Source organism: Mus caroli, chromosome 18, assembly GCF_900094665.2.
Source record: "Mus caroli chromosome 18, CAROLI_EIJ_v1.1, whole genome shotgun sequence".
Lineage (NCBI taxonomy): Eukaryota > Metazoa > Chordata > Mammalia > Rodentia > Muridae > Mus > Mus caroli.
Genome location: NC_034587.1, coordinates 64,499,695 through 64,509,162, shown reverse-complemented (window position 1 = coordinate 64,509,162; position 9,468 = coordinate 64,499,695). Strand labels below are relative to the sequence as shown.

The window sequence follows — 9,468 nt, the reverse complement described above, 5'->3', positions numbered from 1 at the left end:
GAATAAAATTATATTTTCCCTCCTCCCAANTGCNTATGAGGATAATAGCAATGTTTTCCCAAGTTAGTCTCCAGAACATCCCAAAAAATTGTTTTGGTGATGATGTGTCAACAAAAAGCCTTTCCATTTATAGTGTCAGGAGGCTGACTAGTACAAAAGTTATATACACTGTCACTTTAAAGGCCTTTTGGACTGTGTGTAGTAGTGAACGCGCTGCTGGTGCATCTTGGAAGAGATCAAACGGCACTGGGGAAGGGGAAAATGAGTTGATTTCCATTCCTGTGTGCATGCAACAAGCAGCAAAACAGCAAAGTTACTCCAGCCAGCTTGTGCTCAGCTGTGCTTTCTGCTAGCAGAAATTCCATTTAATGAATTGTGAAGATTTGGAATATTTGAGCTCAGTGAAGGATTTGAGTTTCCCAGCTGAGAACTCCCATTTACTGGGCTCCCATTACCTTTCAAAATACCAGTACACTTCCAATTGTCCATGTAGTTAGCTTTCCACAACCTAACACAGCCGTCATCTCCTGAAAACGGTAGGACTATCCCTGTTATGTTCCAACTCACCCTCCAGACCTGAGAATTATGATTATCAAACTGAGACACAATATGGATTTCAAATTTTGTTGGACCACCAGAGGAAGTAAGTTCTTTCCTCAGAGGTTTTAATGTGAAAATTCTTACATCTTTGGTTGCTACTGCCAGGATGTGGAAAGATCTTCCCAAATTTGGAGCAAACGCGATATCATGGACAGGGTCTGTAACTGTCATAAGAGTCTCAGCTTTCGCATATTTCCTGCCTGTAACTCCAGCTTCAAGAGATCTAAATGTTGTTCTCTGGCCTCTGCAGACACCAGCACATAGGTGGCATATACTCACGCATACACAAGTACATGAACAAGCATAAATCTTAAAATAGAAAGTTTTGGTTTTGTTTTGTATTTTTTTGTTTGTGTTTTTTTTTGTTTTTTGTTTTTGTTTTTTTGTTTTTTTGGGGGTTTTTTTCGAGACAGGGTTTCTCTGTGTCTTGATGAACTTTTTTAACATGTGATCATATATTCTGAAAATTGTTTAAGGGCTGAGGACAAAGAGAAGAGTCAGCACTGAGGGACTGAGGTGAGAGGAATGGAGGTGAGAAGAACTGAATTAAGAGAGGAACTGAGCTGAGGAGAAGTTTTTAGACAGAACACTTTTTAATTTAGAAGGAGAATGCAGAGTGAAATAACTTAGAAAATATAGGTAACATAAAATACTAAGAGAGGAATGTGCAGAATTTAGAGGGAAAGAGGAAAAAAGAAGATGCTGCAGAGAGCAGAAGGTGCAGGCAGGCTTCTCCTTATCATGGGACAGAACAGAACCCATGGTAAGGACAAGGCAGACTTAGTCTTATTAAATGAAACAAATCTTTTTTCTTTCAAACATGGGTTTGATTCATTTAGCATTAAAAGGGTAGAAGCCTTTTCTTTCTCTATGTAATAAAGATTTGAGCTCATTTCTCATCCAGAATGAGTGAGTTCCTTCTGCACTGGTGCTTGGCCTTTTTGCTCTATATGCATATGTAAGTATGGATGTGTGTGTAAGTATGTAATTGTGAGAATGTATGCAAGCTGGGCCCAAGTGGGTTTGAATAGAAATGTATTAATGTATTAATGAGCATGAATGAATATGTATATGAAGTTATGTGAGATTATGTATATTCACTTATGCAAAAGTTTTTCCTTTTGCAAATTTTAGTCTCTTCTCCTGGTTCAATAGTTTATTGTTCTGAACTTAGCCATAGCCTGGCAAGCAAGAGACATCTATGCAATAGGGAAAAGGCTCTAGCAATTAATCATTTACTTATTCTCCTGCTGTTTTAGGATGAGGTGCTAAGTGCAAGAAACTGCAGTTTCTGGCCTCAGAGGATCACAGAAGGAAGGTCAGCTACAATAGCATAGTAACTTAGACTTAAGTAAATTTCTTACTATATAGCAACCTTAAGTTTCTCTTAAGACAAAGTCTTTCACTCTGCCTATGTTCTTCCACCTCTGCTGCCTCAAGAAGAACCAACAAGAAAGAAAAACAATCCCCCTTCTACGCTGGGGCATATATACATACACATATACTCTTTTAAAGGTTGGAGTAATGATTCAACCACTTTACACATATACACACATTTGCTGGATGGAGCAAAGCCCCCAAAACTTCCTAAGGACCATTACTTTCATAAGTTTATACTTTTACTGAATTGATTGGCTAAAAGAACAGAGACTAGTACTAGTTATCTAATTGATGTCTTTGTCTCTTTTTTCCTTTTGAGTTCTTATTTGTATCAGTTAAATCTTTCAAAGACAGCATAGAAACACCACTTCTTGGAAAACCATACATAGCCCATCTAGAGACTGCCATACCAGGGATCCATCCCATAATCAGCCTCCAAACGCTGATACCATTGCATACACTAGCAAGATTTTGTTGAAAGGACCCTGATATAGCTGTCTCTTGTGAGGCTATGCCGGGGCCTAGCAAACACAGAAGTGGATGCTCACAGTCAGCTATTGGATGGATCACAGGGCCCCCANTGGAGGAGCTAGAGAAAGTACCCAAGGAGCTAAAGGGNTCTGCAACCCTATAGGTGGAACAACAATATGAACTAANCAGTACCTCGGAGCTCTTGACTCTAGCTGCATATGTATCAGAAGATGGCCTAGTCGGCCATCAGTGGAAAGAGAGGCCCATTGGTCTTGCAAACTTTATATGCCTCAGTACAGGGGAACACCAGGGCCAAGAAGTGAGAGTGGGTGGGTAGGGGAGTTGGTGGGGAAGGGTATGGGGGACTTTTGGGATAGCATTGGAAATGTAAATGAAGAAAATACCTAATTAAAATAAAATTAAAAAATAAGTAAGTCTAAACTTCTCCAATTTCATAGGACCATTTCCACAAGAGAATCAATTGTCTTAATACTTCTAGGTCATGATCAACATGTCTATTTAGTTTGGAATGCATCAGAAGAAACATATTTAGTCAAACCATTGTTACATGCCCACCAAGTTGTCTCAGTAATATGGCTGTTGTTCAGAATTCTGCAGAATAATAGGCATCAGGTTAAGGAGAAGTACCTAGGTTAAAGGTTTTGGATATTAGACAATGTTCATATAAGTCCTCTAATGTTAATTTGGGATGCCCCCAGTCACAATTAGTTTTGTCAGTTAATGGGTGGACAGTTTGTTTAGTTAGTACAAGGCTGTGTGTCTAAACCTAACCAGCATTCTTGGCACATTTCTGGCTGGTAATGATCAACTTTATCCCTAGGGTCACATCCTGTGACATCGAATCTTGATTCCTGAGGGTTTCTTTGTATATAAAAGTCCAGGATATTTAAGAAAGTAATTGACATGTTTTTTTTCACTTTATTCCCTTTGAATTATAATTTTCTGTGGTGCATTCTTGGAAGGGAGCTTTCTTTCTATATATTCATCTTTGCGTTTTCAGGAAGCCCTTTTTTTACAATCAAAACTTTGGAATGGAAACTCTGTTTCTGGGAGGGATCTACAGGGCATGCATAGTATTGTAAACTCTGCATTCCTATCACAAAAGATAAGCCCCCACATCTTCCTTTTTTTCCAATACAACCCATACATTTAAAGTAGACATCAGTGAGCATAGGTGAAGATAAATCTGGGCTTCTGGTTTGTAGTCATGCTAGCTAATACCTTCCGGGTATCTGTCATCCTTAGTTCCTAAATCTAGTACTGATGGCCATAGGGTTTGGATTATCACCCTATACTCATACCCATAGTACAAAACATAAGACTTTAGCAGAGGTAGAGGGAAGGGAAGGAAAGGCATGATGAAATGGATCCATACTCCCAGTGACAGTCCATTTGGCAGGTGCATCCATGGCTTCCACTATCTTGACCTGGGTATGGTGGATCATGGATGAATAATGGTATAATGCCATCTGCCACCACAGCCATAGGAGTGGAGAGATTCACCATGTAGGGTCTCTTCCAATTTGATTCCAGATGTTTCCAGGCACCCTGTTTGACACATAAAATATCACCATATTTGAAAAAGCAGAAACTTGTGTTGGCTTTGAATGTTGGCTGTATCTCTCAGATAATTTGATCAATAACCTTTACGGAAATCTAGAGAGACTACAGTAACTTGAGAAAGTACTTTAGAGAGTATATCAACTGTTGGCTTCTGAGATCTGGAAGCAGTGGGGGATTACATTCATATGTAATCTTATAAGGAGTAAATTTCTACCTATATGGGGTGCAGCAGCCCCAAGCAAAGGAAGGAGATCTATCTATCCTTTGCTGGACTCTAATGAGAGTTTTCTTAAAGTTTCTTTTACTGTCCTGTTTATTTTTTTAATCTGCCCATAATTCTGAAGACTATATGCACAAGGAAATATTAATATTCTGTCTAAAGCATTAGGTATAAATTGAGAAGTTTGGCTATGAAAGCTCAGCCATTGTTGGATGCCATAGCTGCAGGATCCCAATCAGGAGACTAGTTTTTGGAGGAGCTTTTAAGTTACTATTTGAGCAGTTTCAGTCCAGGTGAATGCTTCTACCCACCTGAAAAATGTACCTGAAAAATACTAACAAGAAAGTTCACCCTTCCCTGGCAGGAAGGAACTTGGAGAAGTTAGGTTTCCTAGAGTTTTCTAGAGTTAATTTCATATTCAGACCACTTTCTGGGTAAGGGATCTCTGTTTTGGACCTATTCAATCATAAACTAGGCATATTGAACCAGGATGTCCACTTTAGGTATGAAACATACCTTAATCTGAACAACTCAGAAAGTTTTATGGACCTCAGATGCCTGGTAAAGGTCAGTTACCAACAGTCTTGAATGTTGTTTGAGGGAAAATGATCTTTGCTTTTGGTATCCTCCATCAACCTTTGGGTTTGAGCTGTCTATTTCTTCTTTACTATGGAGTCTCAGGCAGCATCAGGTTGAAGTATGTCATCAGAATAACAATAGTCCTCATTGATGTTAGGGATGTTTGTTGGCCATCTTGGCCAGCAGATAGGTATTTGAGGACCATGATTCACAGGAAAAGGGAAATAGCCACTAAGAAAGGCAAATGTTTTCTCTTTGTTTTTAATGTCCTTTCTCCTACTGGTGAGATACCCTCTTTATAGACCATACAGTAGACACCATAGTAAAAACCATAGCAACTCTTTGTATATATGGTAGTGGAGTTTCCTTTTTCCTTTCTGAGATCCTGGGTCAGACTGAACAGTTATGTTCTCTGGGCTGAGGTACTTAACTCAGGCCCAAATCATTTAGATCAAAGTACCTACTGTAACTCCCATGTACCTGGTTTTATCTTTAATAGTGACACACATAGATAATCAGGGACAGGTCAACAAACAAGAAGATAGCAGGGTTGATGGTAGTGGATTATCCAAATTGTACTAAAGTGTGGTCTAGTAGGAGTTTCTGCTACTAGTTCATATAGTCATCCAACAGTAAGTGGCCTGGTGTTCTTCAGATGAGAGCATTATAGACATGTGGAGTATTGTATGTATGGGAACCCAGAGTTAATTTGTTTGTATTCCATACATGAGCATTAGCCTCTATAACATTAAGACAGGTTTACAATCCTGTGTCTACAGGGTCCAATCATTTGGAAATTTATGATATAGAGGATTTTCCTTGCCCCAAAGTTTGGGTTAAACCCACTTTTGTAATTTTTTTTTTTTTGGTTTTTGTTTTGTTTTGTTTTTCCCTTTGTGGACAAATAGATGAAAAAGTCTTGAGACATTTGAAAGTCCTAGGGCTGGAGCCTATGTCAGAGCTGTTTTAAAAGCTTCAAATATCATTTGTTTAGTTCCAGTCCAGATTAGGAGCTCACTGTTCCCCCTGTGTTAGTGTTTAGAGAGAGGCCTTGATGTTTCCATACATTTTGGTATCCAGAGGCTGCCAAACTCAGCTGCACCTAAGAACTATTGCATTTGTCTCTTAGTTTTTGGAGTAGAGATCTGAAGGATGCTTCGACCCTACTCTGAGTCAGGCTCCTTTCCCTCCCTTCATCTCATAGCCAAGATTGGTAGCCTACAAATTTTGGCTTTCTTAGCTGACACACTATATAGTCGAGGGTGTGTGACTCAGGCAACAACCTCTCGGTGGCCTTTCCATAATCTGTCTTCCAAGGAAACCTCTGATTGAAGGAAAGGAGTATCTCATCAAAATGGGGTTAGAGAACTTTTAAAATTTGGTGCAACTTGCTCCATGTAAGTTGATTACAGTAACTCCCACTGGTTCTGTCCATTTAAAAGCAAAAATGTGTTGAATTACTTCTACCAATGGGAGGCTGAAGAATGCTTCTTTCAGGTCCAAACAGTATATACCTGTTTCTCTATAGGAATCAGATTCAGGAGAATGTGAGGTTCTAGGAAGGAGAGATATGTTCTAGGATGACTCTCAGGATGCCAAGATGCCTGTCTCTACAAGCCAGGAAATATGAACTGCAATTTCTTTTTGTTTCAATAGTCATCTGGTGTTGTTTAATCTGGACAAGGTCAGCTGAACTGGTTAGTTGAAGAATTGTAGAAAATTGTTATTGGGACAGTCCTGGGAGATTGGTTTCTATCCATAACTTAGATAGTCTTCATTGGCAATCACAAATATTCCAACTGAGTATTTTGAGTGAAGGAAGAACTTTCAGCTAAGAGATGTTCTTCTGACAGAGGAGAAGACAAAAAAAAAAAGACCTTTTGATTTATTTCTTCAAGTCTCTGTCTCTTTAGCAGAGAGAACCATGGTGGCTTTGCATTTGTGCACAATGTCTTGTCCCAATAGGATTTTTCCTGTTGAATATCATTTGATCCTTATATCTCCAGCATCTGGGTCCTACTTATACTTTAAACTTCCATATTTTTTTCCTAATATTCAAATCTGACCAAGATAAAATACAAATCTTTATTGTAGCTGTTTTTAATCCTTTCAAAAAAGGACCTAGCAAATTGTTGAACGTCTTCTTGGTCAATGTTCGACACAAGGGAAAATAATGTCCAGGCTGTGTTTTCTGGCCGCGATTCCCCTTTTCAGTCTAGAGGTGTTTTTATATATTTTTTTTCAGAGATTGGTGGGTTTTGAGTTCTTCAACTTATGGATCATTGATTGAAGGGGACACATACATCATGAAAGAGAAAGGAGTGAAGCTTTTTCTTTTCCTTTAGGGTGAGCCCATTGAACTCCTCTCCCCTTCCCTCTTTAGATCAGAGCAGTTTAAATAGGGTGCAGAGTGAAGGGAATGTTTCCTGGGGGAATTATTCTCCCCTACTTGCATACATTCTGATTATATTACAAAGGGCCCTGGATGCCAGGCCAGGTATCTTACCATTTCCACATAGGAACCAACTCTGACTGTGAGCAGGAGTCATGAAACAAAACAGGCATGAGTTCTCTATTCCTAGAGTTAGACAGAGAGATGGAGTTGTTCTGTCCTGTTCTGTTTTGTTTTGTTTTATTTCTTGAGGGGGATAAGGTCTAGGTTCCTTTTGGCAAGATAGCAGAGACTAAAATGATTTGGATCCTCAATAGGAGGGACAAAGGTCTTAAACTAGTATTTTTGTTTGTTTTTGTTTATTTTTACCCATAGAAAGCCACTGGTTAATACAGAAAAACATAACTGACAGAAACACTTAGAAAGACACACAGACATATACATAATCACACACAAAGAAATAGAAGGAGAATGTGTGTATGAGTAACAGAGAGAGAAATAGGACAACCAGGGGTAGCTACTACACATACATCTACTTGAATAAACAGGGGGATCTCAGATGGTTCCTTGATATTGGGTCAGCAACCACTTCTAATCTCTCCTATGTGTCCAAATAGAAGATACCTTAACCAGATTTACCATTGGAGGTAACAGACCAGATGACTTTAAATTTTATTTCCTTTTGTGCTAGAGACATCATTCCCTTTTGTAGTGTTAGGCAGCAATTGATCAAAGGGAGCTCTGTGGAACTGGAACATCCTATCTGTTCCTAGAAGTCCACTGACCACTGAATTCAGCTTCATTCCAAAGCATGCTGAGACCCCTGTGTCTCAAGTTTTCGTCTCTGTAATCTAGCTGAGGTCTCCAGATATATTACAAGATAGTCAGCATAAAGAATTGCTCAGACAGGAGTTTAAGCTAATAGAAAAGCCTTTATTAGTTGGCTGGATATTACACTGGATGTTCAGGATCCCAGTGTAACCTCCAAGCCTTTCTTGAGGTGAGCTTTAAGCAAAAAATCTATATTCTAGTTTGATACCTGAGTTAAAAGAATATGTAACAAAAATAGTTAGTCAGAAGCTGAACTACAGAAGACAAAAAGCCGAGTTAGATAATTTTGAGACTTTCTCAGATTTATGAATTTTGATGGATTAGGCCATTGTTTGCACTTTGGCTGGTAGAGATGCTTAGACGCTACACTTTAGGACACGAATGATACTTTCACCCATTCTCAACAGTGAACCAGACCCACAGACCAGGGACAGAATTTCGTGGTGTAGTCATACATATGAATGAGTTTTACTGCCAGATTGTGTGTGAACACACCAACAAAATTAAAAACACATACCACAGCATGGCAGTGGTGGTGCACACCTTTAATCCTAGCACTTGGGAGGCAGAGGCAGGCAAATTTCTGAGTTCGAGACCAGCCTGGTCTAAAAAAAAAAAAAAAAAAAAAAAAAAAGAAAAGAAAAGAAAAGAAAAACACCACATACCACAACACTACTACTACACACATATGCATAAAGATACTCTACCCCCTCTCTCTTCACACCTGTGAAACATTCTGTCTATCTTCCTGTCTCTCTATTTCTGGCTCTCTCTCTAATTCACTCTTCCAGCTTTCATGTGTACACTCCCATGCACTGTATCCAAGGCAACAGGACATTTTGGATTACCAGAGCATTTAACATGTGCACTTGGGTAATGATTTTCTGTACTCAAAGGAAGTCTTACTTACCTTGAAAGCCACGCCTCCTGAGTTATAACTCCACACTGCCCAGAATTTCTGTGCTCAACCATAGAAGAAATCCACTCTTCCAGCCTCCTACAGACAACCCCATCATTGAAGTTCAATTCTCCCTCTCTATCAAGCTTCCTGGAAACATCTGCTCTAATGTTCCAAAGATAACTCTATAGGGGTGGGTCTGCTCTGAGTATTCAGAGATTTCATGTCAGTGACTCGTGGCCATATGTCTTGTCCTTTCATAGCGTGACTGGCTAAGACACTTGGGTAAGACACATGCAAACCATACACTCAGGGATAAGTACAAATCTTGTGCCCACCTCTGCTCCCTCTGAGAGATGGGGCCCTAGAAGGCTTTCTATGCAAAATAACCTATCCTTTCCAGTGTTAACTATGAGTTGTCCATCCTAAATGCAACACACCATCCCTTTCTTGGTCTTGTTTCTTGAATCTTGGAAGCATAGCTTCCTATACATCTGACACAGAAAATGTATG

The 9,468-nt window shown here is 39.3% G+C and overlaps 1 protein-coding gene across 3 annotated transcripts in view; it reads right to left on the bottom strand.

Annotated features, from left to right (window-relative positions):
• Positions 1 to 9,468, bottom strand: part of Seh1l (SEH1 like nucleoporin) — a 31,172-nt gene that overhangs the window by 4,005 nt on the left and 17,699 nt on the right. The window contains exon 6 of one of the 3 annotated variants that reach the window (XM_021151168.2): positions 262 to 796. The exons of the other annotated variants lie outside the window; for them this stretch is intronic. Within the exon in view, the coding sequence (XP_021006827.1) occupies positions 334 to 796 (463 nt within the window). The 3' untranslated portion in view covers positions 262 to 333. Of the gene's footprint in view, positions 1 to 261; positions 797 to 9,468 lie in introns of those variants that run through there. 3 annotated transcript variants of the gene reach the window in all.